Source organism: Oryctolagus cuniculus, chromosome 17, assembly GCF_051225735.1.
Source record: "Oryctolagus cuniculus isolate XC-2025 breed Fujian yellow rabbit chromosome 17, ASM5122573v1, whole genome shotgun sequence".
Taxonomy (NCBI): domain Eukaryota; kingdom Metazoa; phylum Chordata; class Mammalia; order Lagomorpha; family Leporidae; genus Oryctolagus; species Oryctolagus cuniculus.
Genome location: NC_142883.1, coordinates 7,003,281 through 7,020,542, shown reverse-complemented (window position 1 = coordinate 7,020,542; position 17,262 = coordinate 7,003,281). Strand labels below are relative to the sequence as shown.

General features: G+C 53.8%; 1 protein-coding gene and 1 long non-coding RNA gene across 19 annotated transcripts in view; one reads left to right on the top strand and one right to left on the bottom strand.

The window, feature by feature from the left end:
• The window catches only part of SLC39A11 (solute carrier family 39 member 11), a 443,645-nt gene that overhangs the window by 183,609 nt on the left and 242,774 nt on the right, over window positions 1-17,262 (bottom strand). The window contains exon 1 of one of the 18 annotated variants that reach the window (XM_089317656.1): window positions 5,353-5,524. The exons of 16 other annotated variants lie outside the window; for them this stretch is intronic. In XM_089317656.1, the coding sequence (XP_089173782.1) occupies window positions 5,353-5,509 (157 nt within the window). In that variant the 5' untranslated portion in view covers window positions 5,510-5,524. Of the gene's footprint in view, window positions 1-205; window positions 401-5,352; window positions 5,525-17,262 lie in introns of those variants that run through there. One more of the 18 variants, XM_089317662.1, reaches the window with a different exon arrangement.
• On the top strand, window positions 596-4,337 carry LOC149121090 (uncharacterized). The gene is made up of 3 exons (XR_016223944.1): window positions 596-1,290; window positions 1,714-1,865; window positions 2,312-4,337. It is a non-coding gene; the product is annotated as an uncharacterized LOC149121090 (long non-coding RNA).

Below are 17,262 nucleotides of genomic sequence, written 5' to 3'. Positions count from 1 at the left end.
CCTGCGTAGGCACTGTGGCCACAGCACAAATGGCCAGATCTTCCCACCCGGGCTCCGCTGATCCACCTGCCAGGGGTCAGGAGGCAGGAGGCAGGAGGCAGGAAATCTGTTTTGGCCCCCTCTCTGAAAGTGGTGTGTGCCCAGAGGCAATTTGTTCATTTGCAAAGTATTTTGGGTAGACCCCCTCCCCCAAATTGCCACTCACCCATTCTCAATCTTGGCTCAGTGCCAAAGCAGAAGAAGCCGCGGAGAGGCAGGTCTCCACAGCCCCCAGATGCCCTCGGATGCAGAGACCCGGCCCCCTCGCTTCTGGCCACACTCACAGACGGCCAGAATCTGCAGCAGAGTCGCTCCAAAGACAGCGTTGCTACAGATTGGCCTGGAGCATCATTTTGCAGTCTCACTTATCTTTTAATTGGAAAAGGTTTGCCAGCTGAAGAGCCTCCTTTGTTCCCCTTCATCTAATTATCTCCAAAAATCCTCAGCAACCAAGCTCCTCTTCCCGGGCTGCAGAGGTGGCGCTGCCCACATACAGACATGTGCAGGCGGACAAAGGAAGAGATGCCTGCTCCGGCCTTGATCCCGTGCCTGACAGAGCCCCTAACTCTCGTGGACGTCCTCGGTGATGAGCGAGACAAAGGAGTCGTGTTTCCTTCCCCGAAAGGCCCTTTCAACCACAGCTGAGCTTTTGTTAGGAGCTGATGTTTGCAGAGCCCCTGATGAGGGCAGCGTGGGGGCCAGGTTGCTAGGGGAACCGATCTTGGGATTAAGGGGCAGGCACATTCAGCCCCGTGCCCAGACCAGACCTCCAGGAGGAGAGAGGGGCTTCAAGTTGAGCTGCTCACCATCAACCAATGATATAATCAAAGATGACTTCACAGCGAATCTTCCCTTACAACCAGAGAGGCCAGGGTTCCTGGAGTTTCCCATTGCTAGCCAAGTGGAGGTGCTAGGAAGACCGGGTGGGCACCCCCCTCCAGACCACAGCCCAGGTGCCTCTTCCACTGGGTCCTCCTGGGTGGAACCCTTTCATAACGAGCTGATGACCTGGTGAGGCACCGGTCTTCCATGAGCTACGCCAGCAGGTGCGCCAACCTGAAGAGGGTGGTGGTGACCTCTCTGTCCTGCCAGTGGATCAGAAACACAGGGGACCACCTGTACGTGGGAGTGGCACCTGAGTGGGGCACTGAGCCCTTCAGCTGAAGAATCGGACACTACCTCCAGGCAGATGGTGTCAGAAGTGCACTGAGTTAGGGGCCACCCAACTGGTGTCCCGCAGAGAACTGCCTGGTGAGGTCACAGCAGGGTTGGTGCTGGGTGAGGGAATGAAGCGCTCGTTTCCCCACGCAAGAGGGACGAGGAGCTACAGCCACGGCCACGGTGGTGTTCTTGCTCCTGCACTGGCACGGGGGGCGGGGGCAGCTGATCCATCAGGAAGCTTGGGCTGCAGGTGTGTCCCAGGGGGTTCACTGGACCAGGCAGGAACAGCTGACCCCACTGAGATTCTCAGACCCCACTGTTCTCCTGAGCAACCTGGGAGCTGGGAGGAAGCCCTCAGCGGTGACAGCTCAGAGGAGCTGAGCCAAGAGAAGCCGAAAGGGGAGCCCCTGGAGGGGGCACACGGGTGCCCTGCGAGATCCAATACATCTTGCTGCCCTCAGACCCCACTGCCTTAGGACACCTCATCCTGCCTCCCCCTTCCGCTTTCCCGAGGTGGGGTCCCTGCCTTCAACCACAAGCACCCTTCTTCAATCAACACGAAACCACAGTTGCCAAGGTTTTCACAACTGATGGTGTCAAGGGAGAACCGGAAGTACAAATAACCACTCACAGGTGCGCCCAGGGGACGTGATCGCCTGGCACAGGTGCGTGTGAGTGACTTCTGCTCCCAAGAGAAGAACCCAGAATCCACTCTGTCCCCTGTGGGGTGCAGGGCCGTCTCCCTCCTCCTTTCCTGATTTTGTGAGCCGGGGGTGGGAAAGCTCCCCTCTCGGCAGGATGCATGCTGGGGGCTGGGGGGGTGGGGCTGGGAGGGCTGCCAGGCTGCCATAGGGATGCTGAGCGGAGGCTGCACCAGCGGTGCTGTGGCCTTGATGCCGTCTGTTCCTCCAGGAGTTGGGTCCTGGGGCGGGGTGGGGGTGGGGTTGGCAAGGCCTAGCAAGAGGTCCGATAGCCCTGGAAGGGGCATAGGGCATTGGTCAGGGGGGATCTGCTTAGTTCTTGCAAGAGGGTTGTTGTAAAGGCCAGGGCCTGGCCCCACCCCTTCCTGTTCCAAGATGTGATTTCTCCTTCTACCATCTCCCCCCAACAGCACCCCAGCAAGAGCCTGCCCCATGCTGATTAGCCTTTCAGCCTCCAAAACTGAGCTAAAAACAAACAAACAACTCTTTTCTTCATAAGCAGCCTGCTTCCGGTATTTTGCTATAGTAATACAAAATTGACTAATACATGGATTTCAAAAACTGTTTGGACCAGAATAAACTTACCTTGCAATTCCATTTTTCCACTACCCTTTCAAAGTACACTCGTACCAAAAAGGGAAAGGGGAAAATCCCACTGTTGGTAATTCAGGGTCCTGAACACCTCTCCCACCTGGCAGGTGCAGGGGCTGGGAGAGGAGCCACGAGTTACAGCCCAGAAAGAAAATGCAGGTGTTCATCTCTTATCACCTTCAATCCTGGCTTCCCAAGAAACCACCAGGGACAACGCAGAGAGGGCGGGAGAGCCACGGAGAGTGGACAGGAGGACGATGTGGGGGCTACACTGGCCACACCTGGCAAGAGCCCCCTCGCCCTCCCAGGCACCAAGGAGAATGCACAGCCAGGTGGCTGACGCAAGCAGGACACAAACCGCAGAGTCTGGGAGACCAGGTCCTTCCTAGCTCTGTCCCCCAACAGCAGGGCCGGATAAGTTTTACTCCCCAAATGAAGCTGAGGATGTCATGATGGCTACAGACTGAAACCAGGGGCAGGCGGGGAGCCCCGCAACCAACACAAACCTAGGTGGGCAAATACATCACAAACACGGTACAAGGGGAACAGGACAAACCGGGGCAGAGAGAGGAAACATGTGGTCTCAGAGACCACGTTCCCGAAGGGGTGGGAGTGGGGGGATCTCACGGGGAATGTAATTAAGTGAACCACAGACATTATTCTAAATCCCCCGTGCGCATTAATGCTGTAAATATTCCACTTCATTCATCGCGACTTTGTCAGCGAAGCTGCAGGCCAAAGCTTGGGCCCAGGGTTTAATCACACCCAGGCAGAGTGGTGCATTTTTCATGGGCTGGAGAGCACCATGGGAGCAAGATGAAGTTCTCATAGCGGCCAGGGTGACAGGCACCTTTTCTGAACACAGCTGTCACCGGGCTGGGAGGCCCATGGGATCCTGGAACTCCCTGTGGGTGCCCAGCTAACGCCAGGGAACTTGCAAAGTGAGGCAGGGTTCCATGAAAAAGCTACTTCGATCCAGCGGGGCCAAACGCCGCAACCTGCCGTCCACCCCTCCTATGGTCATCTCCCCACGTGCACACACAAGCCTCCGTCGTCCCACGTCCACGTGGCTCAGACTGATCACCCAGTTTGTGTGTCCTTATTAAGCATGCTCTACCTGGAGTCACTGTTTCTTTCCTTTGTCCTTAGGGCACTGTCCATGCCTCCTGTGTTGGCACCGTTTTTCAGCAGGGGTCAAAGTCACACCTGGGACTCTACCTTCTTTGCTGTCCTGAGATGTCATGCCAGGAGAAGTGAGCGGCAGCCAAAGCTTCCCTTTGGGACTGACTTTCCCTGGCCCCAAAGGTGAACAAAGCCAAGGACAAAAGGGCCCAGGAAGTACACCCTACTAAGTCCTAAATGCTCAAGTCTGCTCAGTGAAGTGCAGTGCCAGGGGCTGGCGTGGTGGTGTAGTCTATGACGCTGGCATCCTGTATGGGAAATGGTTCAAGTCCTGGCTGCTCCACTTACGATCCAGTTCCCTGAGAATGGCCTGGGGAAAGCAGCGACAAGTGGCCCAAGTGTCTGGGCCCCTGCCACCCATGTGGGAGACCTGGAAGAAGCTCCTGGCTCCTGGCTTCAGCCTGGCCCAGCCCTGGCCGTTGCAGCCACTTAGGGAGTGAACCAGTGGGTGGAAGAGCTTTCTCTCTGTCTCCCTCGCTCTGTGTAACTCTGCCTTTCAAATAAATAAATCTTTAACAGCAGCACCACAGTCAGATGCCCAGAGCTCCAGGGGCACTGCCCCCGTGCCCACTTCCCTGACTACTCTGAAGGACAGGCGATGAGACCCCCAAGGACAGGGCTGTTCACTCCAGCTGCGTCACAATAACACAAACGCGGGGAAAGGACGCCCACACCTTTCCTTTGTAATCAGCTCATGACAAGCTGGACAGAGACCCACCAGCGATTTCCCCGCCCCCTCACCCTCGGTTACTCATGAAAGGTAGTGGCGATGAAGAGGAGTCTGCAGCGGGGTGAACCAAGGGACTGTGGGCGGTTGCCCCGATGCCGATGCCAGGGATTCTTCCAGCCCTCGGACTCAGGGGCCCCACTGGGCGCCAGCTGGCCAGGCTCCATGGTCTCCTGATGGCTTTAAGCAGAGACCCAGGACGGCAGGCCTTTGTCCCAGCTTCCCGCAGGGTGGGGGTGGTGGGGGGTGGTGAACCCCATCTTTCCAGATCCAGGGCTACTCTTGGTGATGCTCTGACTCCATCACACCAGCTCTGTCACCTTGACGTGTCCATCCCCACCCTAGGCTACAGATGGACCCGGGGATGGGGTGAGCAAGCACAGGGTGGACACACTGCACACATCTGGGTCAGCTGCAGAAAGGGGGGCAAGCCCATGCCATTCGTGTACTTTCCAGAGGTTAAAAGGTCACCAAAAGACCCTGTCTCCCTCCTGCTCCTGCAGATAGGCCTAAAATGACGGAAGATTCTTGCATTCAGAGACTGAACCTCCGGAAACTTTGCAGGGCATCATCTCGCCAGCAGAACTGGAGGGCAGCAGAGCCGGCAGCCTAACTCATGCTTTCCTGTGCCTGGGGGAAGGAGACACATTTTAGCTGCATGAGCTGCTTCTTCCAACAGTTTCATGTGCATAAATGAGAGAATGACTCATAGATCTTGATCCTTTCCCAAAACCGGTTCCTGAACAGCTCCTGGGGCTGCCGCGCGGGCTCCACTGCCTGACCCCCGGAATATTCCTTCAAAGCCGACTGCGATGACGCCCAAGCGGGGGCTGCAAACCTAGATGTGGGGGCAGGGGCGTTTCAAGGGGACGCAAGGGTGGGGCCTCCGCGGTCCTTGATTTCAGGGACTCTCACCCCCTCCTTTCTTCCAAACCTCTCTGCAGCTGTTACCTCTGGAAACAGGCTCAATGCAATCCCCACTCTTCTCTAATAACAAATTGCTTGTAGTGTTCTTAGCACCCGAAGTGGTCTGCACTGTTGCTCCTTCAGCTCCTATTTGGAAGATGATGGAGAATGCTAAGTGTCCAAGTCCAAGTGCTTCTCTCATCTATCCCAGGGAGCAAGGTGGTCTTGGATTACAAAAGCAAGAATGCTGACCCTTTTAGCCACAGCCTCTGCTTTGCTTTTGGGTCTGGGAGTCTGACTCTTGGGAGCCGGGAGCTGTGTGCTGTTTCAGTGTGTTCCTGTCTCCAGCGGGAATTCTTGAGCGTCAAGGATCTGCAACTGGAGGTCGGCGCCTGGGGAGCAGCAGCTCTCGGGAGGCCATCCGACAGCGGAGTCCTGACTTCTCTGTCTAGACCGCAGGCGCGGCTCCTGTGGCACTGCCTGGACCCTGGCTGGGCTCTGGGAGGCATCGTCTCCAAGGGCAAAGACAGAGCACATAGAGCAGGAGCGGTCATACACCCTCAGGACTCAAAACAAAGGGCAGCTTTTACTGCCCCCTCCCCAGTGGCTCCTACACCTTCTCCCTAAGAGGTGACTCTTTGGGGCTTTGGGGCCGGTGCTGTGGCGTAGAAGGTAAAGCTGCCACCAGCAGTGCCGGCATCCCGTAGGGATACTGGTTCGAGACCCGGTTACTCCACTTATGATACAGCTCTCTGCTATGGTCCAAGTCCTTGGGCTGCTGCACCTGCGTGGGAGACTCAGAAGAAGCTCCTGGCTCCTGGCTTCGGATCGATCCAGCTCTGGCCGTTGCAGCCATTTGGGGAGTGAATCCGTGGATAGAAGACCTCTCTCTCTCTCTCTCTCTCTCTCTTTCTCTCTCTCTCTGCCTCTCTGTACCTCTGCCTTTCAAGTAACTAAATATATCTTTAAAAAAAAAAAAGGTGACTGTTGAATCTTTCTGGGATTACAGGTCTTTGAGAATTTGATGAAAATACTGTCTCCTTAGTGACATGCACATATATATTCTTAGAATGTCACGAAACTCCGTGGTTATTCATTAAATTTCAGTTACTAACATCTGTCTGAAGGACAAAGGGATGCAGACAGACGCACCCAGGTGATGGACGAAGGGGCTTCTGGACCAGTGAGATCCCTCCCCACCACCCCACAGTTTGGAGCTACACGCAGCTGACTCCGATCCCACCACTGGAAAAATCAACCTCAAATTCTGAGCAAAGGGAAGTTGACTTCTCACTGCCCTTACAACTATTCCTCAGGGTTAAAGCTCAAATCCAATGAGAAATCAATTCACACTTTTAAAGACTTTATGGTTTTTCTACTGATAGCTGTGTTTTTTAAAACCAGGGGTGGTTTGGGTCTAAAGAGGCCACTCAAGTATGTATAATAAAAGATGTGAAAGGGGAAAGTGGTAAATTTGAAGCAATACATTCGTAATACAATTTCAAAAAAAAAATGTATCTGAATACAGTCTTAAAATATTCTCACATTCTTAAAGGTATCATACGCCACTTCAATTTCACCGCAGTGAATTCTTCTTCAAACCACTCCTTAATTATACGACAAGTACTCCCTGCGGAACCATCACAGCGATCAACTTGAAGGCTACAATGCATCATCTCCTTAAAGACAATGAACCGAAAAACGTAACAACCAAACCACCGCCATGTTGACAAAGGGCGGCGAGGGGCCTTGATATCAAGTCCGACACAGCTGAGCACCGTCCGGGAGAGACTGAGCCGGGAGAGCCGGCGGGAAGAATAAAGTACTCTGAAGCAACTAGGAATAGCCTTGCATGCACGGCCTGTCTCCAACGAGCCACAGGGCGCACGGGGCCCTGGCACACAAAAGCCCCAGTCCAGCATGGAACAGACGCAACGGTACCCGCACGGGGGTCACGGATGGATGCTGTTGCTACGGCGGACGGCAACCAAACAGGACAGGGGGCACAAAGAAAGAGGGGACAAGCAGAAAACTTGTGGCAAAGAGATTCCAGTCTACCCATAGCGGTAACTGCATTACATGTAAGTGGTCTAAAGGCGTGAGTTAAAAGACAGAGATCTAAACGAATAAAATACCCAGGAATAAATTTAACCAAGGAGGTGAGACTGGTAGACTGAAAACTATAAAATATTGCTTGGGAGAAATTAATGAATACCTAAATAAACAGACAGATGGTCTGTTTATGGGTCAGAAGACTCAGTGTGGTTGAAAGGTCAATTCTCCCCCAAACTGTTGAACACATTGAATAAAATGCCTATGAAAATTCAATTAGGCCGGTGCCGTGGCTCACTAAGCTAATCTTCCACCTTGCGGCGCCGGCACACCGGGTTCTAGTCCTGGTCAGGGCGCCGGATTCTGTCCCAGTTGCCCCTCTTCCAGGCCAGCTCTCTGCTGTGGCCAGGGAGTGCAGTGGAGGATGGCCCAAGTGCTTGGGCCCTGCACCCCATGGGAGACCAGGAAAAGCACCTGGCTCCTGGCTCCTGCCATCGGATCAGCGCAGTGCACCAGCGGCAGCGCGCTGGCCGCGGCGGCCATTGGAGGGTGAACCAACGGCAAAGGAAGACCTTTCTCTCTGTCTCTTTCTCTCACTGTCCACTCTGCCTGTCAAAAAAAGAAAAAGAAAGAAAGAAAGAAATTCAATGAGGCTTTAGCATTGATATTGATAAGCCAATTCTAAAAGTCAGTTGGAAATATAAAGGACCTAGAATAGTCAAAACAACTTTATAAGTGAATGACGGGCCTAACACTACCTGGTTTCAAACCTTATTTTAATGCTTCAGTAATCAAGACAATTTGGTATCAGCGTAAGAACAGATAAACGCATCCGTGGAACAGAATGGAAAGTCTGGGATTAGACCTGCACATATAAGGCTCACTTATTTTTGACCAAAATGCAAAGGCAATTCAGTGGAGAGAGGAAGAATCTTTCCATAAATAGTGCCGGAACAATTGGATATCCATATGTGACGAATGAATTCCTTGGATCATTTCTCATAGCATATATAAAAAGTTAAAATCAGAATGCATCGTTGGCCTAAATGTAAAACCTGAAACTATGAAACTTCTGGAAGAAAACCTTTGCTACCCCAGCAAGATAAAGATTCCTTAGCTCTTACGCAAAAACCATAATCCATAAAAGTAATAATTGACAAATTTGCTTCATCGAGCAAAATATTTTTGCTTTTCAAGAGACACTGTTAAAAAAAAAAAAAAAGAAAAAGAAAAGACAAGCCAAAGACTGAGAGAAAATATTTGTGAATCATGTTTCTAATAAAACTTAAAATCTGGGATATATAAAAAACTCCCAAAACGCAACTGTTAGAAACAGACCACCCAGCTAGAAAATGGGCAACGGTTTTGAATAGAATCTTTACCGAAGAAGACAGGTGGATGACATATAAGCAAATGAAAAGATGTTCACTCACTATCATTAGTCAATGAAACACCAACACACACTCCCTAAACTAAGATGATAAAGACTGAGTGCAGTCGGTGTTGATGAGGACAGAGAGGAACCGGAACGCTCCCACGCTGCTGGCGGCAAAAGGAAAGGACAGATCCCCCCTGGAAAACAGTTTGGTAGCTGATCCACCTGATCACTCTCTATCCATCCCTGTACCTATATCTGTATCTATCTTATACACATGTTTTTATAAGTTTACTTATAATGGCCCTAAACAACCCAAGTGAATGTCAACAGGTGAGTGGATAAACCAGTTTTTGTTTTTGTTTTTGTTTTTAACAGGCAGAGTGGACAGTGAGAGAGAGAGACAGAGAGAAAGGTCTTCCTTTGCCGTTGGTTCACCCTCCAATGGCCGCTGCGGCCGGCGCACCGCGCTGATCCGATGGCAGGAGCCAGGTGCTTCTCCTGGTCTCCCATGGGGTGCAGGGCCCAAGCACCTGGGCCATCCTCCACTGCACTCCCGGGCCACAGCAGAGAGCTGGACAGGAAGAGGGGCAACCGGGACAGAATCCGGCACCCCGAGCAGGACTAGAACCCGGTGTGCCGGCACCGCAAGGTGGAGGATGAGCCTATTGGGCCGCGGCGCCGGCCGATAAACCAGCTTTATTATCCATGCAAGGAAATACCACTCAGCAATAAAAAGGAGTCACATTGACTGTGGAAATGGTTTCCCAGGTGCACACAGAAGTCAAAACTTATCCCATTATACCCTTCAAATGTACGCAGTTCTTGGTACGACAGTTACACGTGAATGAGGCTATTTGAAAATATCTGGAAAACTCGGGGTCAGATAATGTGAAGTTTCTTCTCTGTAGAATTTCCAGAGTGTCTACAACTTCAGTAAAGATTATTACTCTGCCAAAACTAAATATAATATACGTCATTTCCCAAACACATGCTTCCGCAGGAGCTGGCATCCCACGGGATACCAGGGGACCCATGACAAAAATTGGCCCTTGAGGCTGGCGCCGCAGCTCACTAGGCTAATCCTCCGCCTTGCGGCGCCGGCATACCGGGTTCTAGTCCCGGTCGGGGCGCTGGATTCTGTCCCGGTTGCCCCTCTTCCAGGCCAGCTCTCTGCTGTGGCCCGGGAGTGCAGTGGAGGATGGCCCAAGTGCTTGGGCCCTGCACCCCATGGGAGATCAGGAGAAGCATCTGGCTCCTGCCATCGGATCAGCGCAGTGCGCCGGCCGCGGCGGCCATTGGAAGGTGAACCAACGGCAAAGGAAGACCTTTCTCTCTGTCTCTCTCTCTCACTGTCCACTCTGCCTGTCAAAATAATAATAATAATAATAACACTGAATTGTTGGAGCGCCCCAGAGGAAGACATCCCAAGGAGACAATCAAAACAGCTTCTCTTTGAACTCCCGCTTTGGGGAACACCCACCACTCAAGCGGCGAGAAGAGAAATGCTCAGAACATCCAAGCGGATGCTTAGAAACATTTCCCTGGACCCCCAGGTTGCGTTAGTGCCTTGTCCATCCCCCTGCCCCACGAGCCTTTTCTCTGACTGCTCCAGGCTGGCCTCCAAGGCTGCAGCTCTGCGGGGACGCCTTCTAACCGGAGGACCAGGTTGGTTCCACCCCACCCAGTTTCTCCATGCCACTGTTTGATCTCACGCTCTGAGTTCCATCTGGAGCTGTATTCACTGGCAAGGAGGACAGCCTGACTCCCAGCGGACTGGGTCGACTGCTCTTCTCGACACACAGCCTCCCAACCTGCCTTCAGGTGGAATTATCTAGAGGATTCACGGCTCAGCCCCGCATCTCTCACACAGGTGGCTCCAGGGAGGCACAGGCACACGCGAATGAGCAAGGACAATACACCACCAGGTCTGCACTCCGGGCAGTGCGCTCTCGGCTCCGTTGACAAGCGCGTGCTGCGGCCACTTGTCCTCGTAGGCCAGGATGCCACTGCGGCTGTCCCTACCAGCTCCAATTCTCAGGACCACTCCCTCTTCCCTCCTCTGCCAGAACTTCGGATGACAGCCACAAAGGTGAGCCAGCGCTCCCAGGTAACATTCCTTCATGTCTTTAGTCAGAGGGAAAGCGAAATCTCCCATCCACTGGCTCACTTCCCAAATGCCTGCAAAGGTCAAGACTGAGCTGGGGCGGGCGCTGCGGCTCACTAGGCTAATCCTCCACCTGCAGCACTGGCACACCGGGTTCTAGTCCTGGTCGGGGCGCTGGATTCTGTCCTGGTTGCCCCTCTTCCAGTCCAGCTCTCTGCTGTGGCCCAGGAAGGCAGTGGAGGATGGCCCGAGTACTTGGGCCCTGCACCTGCATGGGAGACCAGGAAAAGCACCTGGCTCTGGCTTCTGGCTTCAGATCAGCGCGGTGCACTGGCCGCAGTACGCCGGCCGCAGCAGCCATTGGAGGGTGAACCAATGGCAAAAGGAAGACCTTTCTCTCTGTCTCTCTCTCTCTCTCTCACTGTCCACTCTGCCTGTCAAAAATAAAATAAAATAAAAAAAAGACTGAGCTGGGGGGCCAGCACTGTGGCGTAGTCGGTAAAGCTGCTGCCTGCGGCTGGAGCACCATCCCAAATGGACACTGGTTCGAGACCCAGCTGTTCCACTTCCTATCCAGCCCCCTGCTAATGCACCTGGGAAAGCAGTGGAAGATGATCCAAGTCCTTGGGCTCTTGCACCCATGTGGCAGACCTAGAAAAAGCTCCTGGCTCCTGGTCCAGCATGGCCCAGTCCTGGGCTGTTGTGGCCATTTGGGGAATGAACCAGAGGATCGAAGACCTCTCTCTCTAACTCTACCTTTCAAATAAAGAAATAAATCTTTAAAAAAAAAAAAAAAAGACTGAGATGGGCTGAAGCTGAGAGCCAAGAGCTCAATCCAGGTCTCCCAGGTGGGAGGCAGGGACCCAATTACTTGTGCCATTATTGCATTAGCAGGGTTAGCAGGAAGCTACAATCAGGAAACAGAGCAAGAATCAAACCCAGGTATTTGGATGTGGGATGCAGGCATCTTCACTGGTACCCTAACCACTAGGCTAACCACCTGCCTGCCCACCCCTCCCCCTTACATTTACACTGTGCAAAATGGATGCTCAGGCATCACTCGCGTTCAAGCTGCACAAAGCGTCATGGGGGCAGGAGTCATCCAGGTAATCAGAGACATCTGAGACAGACTAGCAGGGAAGGGATTAGACTCTCGAGGGCTCGCCCGAGAAGCCATCAGAGCGAGTCCCGATTTCTGTGGATTCCCATCAACCTGTGAGGGAGCAGTGGCCGGTCAAAGTGTGTTCTGGCCTCATCAAAAACACTTGGTCCAGTGGCCGCCGGTGAAGACAGCAGTCCCATGTGCCCCTCCCTACCTACTGTGGAGTGTTGAGAGTGCTATCTTTGCATATTGTTAAGTTTCAAGACTGAAGTGGGATCTCCTCTTGCAGGACCCAAGTACGGACTGTCTTTATATGGACTCTGCCCATGGAAGGGAGGCTGTTACTACTGATCGTGGTGCCCCAAGGCCTGCGGGGCTGCCCCCAGTCGCCCGCACGGTGCCCCCAGCCAACTGCAGGAACAGGGCGTGACTGGAATCTGCACTGCAGACCGTGACTCCTCTGAGAATTATTTCCAGCTGCCTTGGCCCGGAGCGTCCTCCGTTTTCAACGTTCGCAGGATTCCCAGCCCCATGATCAGAGCAGCAGCTGGGATAATGGCCTGGAGGTAGATAACCTGCTCTCCGCTCCATTTGGTGTTCAGGGTAAAGAAAGAGCCACCCCACCAAACCACCTGGGCTGTGCCTTCTCGGGGAGCGTCAGTTCCAAACGATCAGGTTCAATGCAGTCGGCCCTCAGCCGCGCAGAGCCCACATCCACAGGTTCCACCACCACAGGTCAGGTTCCAAGTGCTCGGGCCTAGAATGGCTGCATCTGCATTGAACACGCACACACCTTCCCCCCTTGTCATTGTTCCCTAAACAGTGCAGGACAACGACCAACTGCACAATTTGTATTAGCCATTTTAAGAAATCTAGAGATGACTTAAAGTATACAAGAGGATATGGATATCTAGGCTGCAAGCAAATGACAAGCTACTTATGCAAAGAATTTGGGCATTCACAGATTTGGGTATCTAAGAGGGTCCTGGGACCAATCCCCTGCAGACTCCAGACTACGCTGCCACAGTGAGATAGGGAAATACAAAAGTTCTTGGATCTGTCTGGGACTTCAGAGTTCAATAAAAAGGAAAGCATGTGACAAACTGCAATCTATAAACTAAGACATATGGTTTGAATGAGATATGGTTCCCTAACTCATGCAGGCATCTAAAGGTTAAAGCCCAAGGTCTAATATCCATGGTGGCGGAAAGGTGGAAACTTACAGCGTTTAGGAGCTGCCCTCCTGGGAGGTGTGCCTTGGAAGGCGATTCTCCTACGAGGGTTGCCTATAAAGGTCTGAGCCGAGGCCCGGCTGTGCCCCACACTGCTGCCCTCATCCCCGGCTCACCAAGCGATCTTTCCCGCACGCGTGCTCCTCCACAGATGTCCTCGGCCTCGCCACACAGCTGGGGCTGCCTGATCCTGGGCTGTAAGCCTCAGAAATACACCTTGGGGCTGGCACTGTGGCACAGCGGGTAAAGCTGCCGCCTGCGACGCCAGCATCCTGGCCATCCAGCATCCAGCCCGTCCCGGCTGCTCCACTTGCAATCCAGCTCCAGCTAACGGCCTGGGAAAGGCAGCCGGAGACGGCCCACGTGTCTGGGCTCCTGCCACCCACCTGGGAGACCCGGAGGAGGCTCCAGGCTCCTGGCTTTGGCCTGGGTCAGTTCTAGTAGTGAACCAGCAGATGGAAGATCTCTCTCTCTCTCTCTCTAACTTTGACTTTCAAAATAAATCTTTTAAAAAAAAAAATCTCCTTCCTTCCTAAGCAGCTGCTCTCGGTATTTTGTTGTAATGACCAAACAGCTGACAAATACCTAGGTGGAGTGGCAGTCCTGTTCTGGAATGGCTGCGAACCACAAAGCTGCTCTTCTCCAGTCAACAGCTTTGATATCATTTCAGTCAAAACTCCAACAGAATTTTTAAACCAGGGGAAGGGGTTCCTAAAGCTCATTTGCACAAAGGAAAATGCATGATAAGAGGGGCTCGTCATTAAATATTTTTAAGAACAGTCATCACTGAAACAGATCTTTCTTGCTGTAGAGGGGTGCCCCACCTCCTCCAGACGTGGCCTCGCCTTGCAAGGCTGCCTAGACACAGGGCCTGCAGCCCTTGAACGGCTTCAGGAGTTATGTCCCTAGGACGCCATCAGGGCTTGGCGACTCTCATCTGACCCTCTCAAGGACTCCCGGCGACACCTGTGGGTTACCACGTAGAGGCCATTTCCCGGGGACTGGAGCTGGATTCTAAAGTCGACGTCTGGGTCTCCCCTGCGTTTTCCAGAGAGACGCTCCCCGGCTTCTGCTTTCTCTCCGTCTTCAGATTAAGTAAGGAGCTTGTAATGTCAACACTTCCCACGTATGCAACTTAGATTGGTATTTATTCAAATCAAGCAGCGGCTCTATGCAGCTATGAGTCTATTCTGAAGCTGAGAATGATTCAATCAGGGGTTTTTACACCTTCTGACACAGTTAGCTCAGCGGATAGATCCTGCAGTAACTCAGTTCTCACCCAGATCTTTCCTCCATTTGGGTTTAAGCATTATTTTTTTAAAAAATTCTGATTTATTTGAAAGGCAGAGGGAGCGACTGACTGACTGATTTTCCATCCCCCTGGTCCACTCTCCAAATGCCCACAACAGTCCGGGCTGAGCCACATGGTAGCTAAGAGCCAGGAACTCAATCCAGGCCTCCCACACGGACGGCAGGGACTCGGGTACTTGAGCCGTCACCTGCTGCCTCCTGAGGTCTGCATGAGCAGGAAGCTTGAACTGGAAGCGGAGCTGGGAGCTGAACCCAGTGCTCTGGTATGGGTGCCTTCCAAGCACCCCTTTAACCACTACACCAAGCACCTGCTCCTAAGCACAGCTCCTGACCCTGCTAGTATTTGTGCAGGTCAACCATCTAGTGCATTCCTTGGGTTCCTTGTCTGCTGGCCTCCAGCGAATGTGTCTTATACACTGTCACAACCATCTAAACCCGAGGGGACCGATCCCAACGGTGGAACTACCTCTAAAAATCTCAACTCAGGGCATCTCTGTGGCTGACTACCTGCTTTTTGTAATTCCAGCTCCTTCAGTCCAATTACTCTCTGGTCCACTGTCATCTCTGGTCCATTGACCCAACCACCTTTTAACTTCCATCAACCTGTGTCCTCACCTCCCTCCTACTCGGCCGCGGTCTCTTGTCGTAAGCACCCTCAGGCGTGTAACCTGCACAGGGTCCTCATGGGTGTCAATGCTTCATCCGCTCTGCACCTGTTCCCAAAGAGCTGACCGGGGCTGCAGGAAGGCCTACCCACCGCCACAACGGCGGGCCTGACTTGAAATCCCTGTGGGCTGTCAGGTGCCTCTACCATGCTCCCACTCGCAAAGGTGTCTATTCCACACTTTCTTTCTTCTCAAACATCCAAAACCTCTTCCTTCCCCACTGATATTTTCTGTTTCTTGGTTCACTGAGAAATTAGAAGGAAACGTCCTGAACCCACGGCCACCCCGTGCACCACGGCTTCCACATCTGTCCCATTGCTCTGCCTCCAATCCTGAAACACAGATGACCCGTCCCGCCCCTCCCCCCTTGCTTCCCAAACAACTCTGTTCCTGTGGTCCTCTGGGCCTTCAATTTCTCCCTCTCCATGAATTGTATCTACTGTATATGCTTTCTGTAATATAGCCCTCTTTTTTTATAGATACACACACACACACACACACACATATATAAACTCCTATAGATCTCACACCCCTCAATGGCTTCTCTACTCTACTCTGCTGCCCTATTTGCAAAACCAACAACCAAAACCCTCCTCAACAGAATCTTCTATGCTCAGGCTTCACTTTCTGCACACCAATCAGCCTTTCAGAGATGCCATGCCAATGTGACTGCTCCCATCAGGGTCATCGTGAGTCCCCATGTGTCCCAATCCATGGGCCACCTCTCAGACTCCATTGCCCATCCTCTCTGCGTCCACACGTCCGACCTGTTCCCCGCCCCTCCTTCTGGACATCTCTCATTTTGCTTCTGTGAGACTACCTGCTCCTTGTCCCCAGGTCCTCAGGAGACCACCTGCTCCTGGTATCCCCAGGTCCTCAGGACACCACCTGCTCCCGGTACCCCCAGGTCCTCAGGAGACCACCTGCTCCCGGTATCCCCAGGTCCTCAGGGGACCACCTGCTCCCGGTATCCCCAGGGTCCTCAGGGGACCACCTGTTCCCAGTCCCCAGGTCCTCAGGAGACCACCTGCTCCCGGTATCCCCAGGTCCTCAGGGGACCGCCTGCTCCCGGTATCCCCAGGTCCTCAGGGGACCACCTGCTCCTGGTATCCCCAGGTCCTCAGGACACCACCTGTTCCCAGTCCCCAGGTCCTCAGGAGACCACCTGCTCCCGGTATCCCCAGGTCCTCAGGAGACCGCCTGCTCCCGGTATCCCCAGGTCCTCAGGAGACCACCTGCTCCCGGTATCCCCAGGTCCTCAGGAGACCACCTGCTCCCGGTCCCCAGGTCCTCAGGAGACCACCTGCTCCCAGTCCCCAGGTCCTCAGGAGACCACCTGCTCCCAGTCCCCAGGTCCTCAGGAGACCACCTGCTCCCGGTATCCCCAGGTCCTCAGGGGACCACCTGCTCCCGGTATCCCCAGGGTCCTCAGGGGACCACCTGTTCCCAGTCCCCAGGTCCTCAGGAGACCACCTGCTCCCGGTATCCCCAGGTCCTCAGGAGACCACCTGCTCCTGGTATCCCCAGGTCCTCAGGGGACCACCTGCTCCCGGTATCCCCAGGTCCTCAGGAGACCACCTGCTCCCGGTATCCCCAGGTCCTCAGGAGACCACCTGCTCACGGTCCCCAGGTCCTCAGGGGACCACCTGCTCTTGGTATCCCCAGGTCCTCAGGGGACCACCTGCTCCCGGTCCCCAGGTCCTCAGGACACCACCTGCTCCCAGTCCCCAGGTCCTCAGGAGACCACCTGCTCACGGTCCCCAGGTCCTCAGGAGACCACCTGCTCACGGTCCCCAGGTCCTCAGGAGACCACCTGCTCCTGGTCCCCAGGTCCTCAGGAGACCACCTGCTCACGGTCCCCAGGTCCTCAGGAGACCACCTGCTCCCGGTCCCCAGGTCCTCAGGAGACCACCTGCTCCCAGTCCCCAGGTCCTCAGGAGACCACCTGCTCCCGGTCCCCAGGTCCTCAGGAGACCACCTGCTCCCGGTCCCCAGGTCCTCAGGAGACCACCTGCTCCCAGTCCCCAGGTCCTCAGGAGACCACCTGCTCACGGTCCCCAGGTCCTCAGGAGACCACCTGCTCACGGTCCCCAGGTCCTCAGGAGACCACC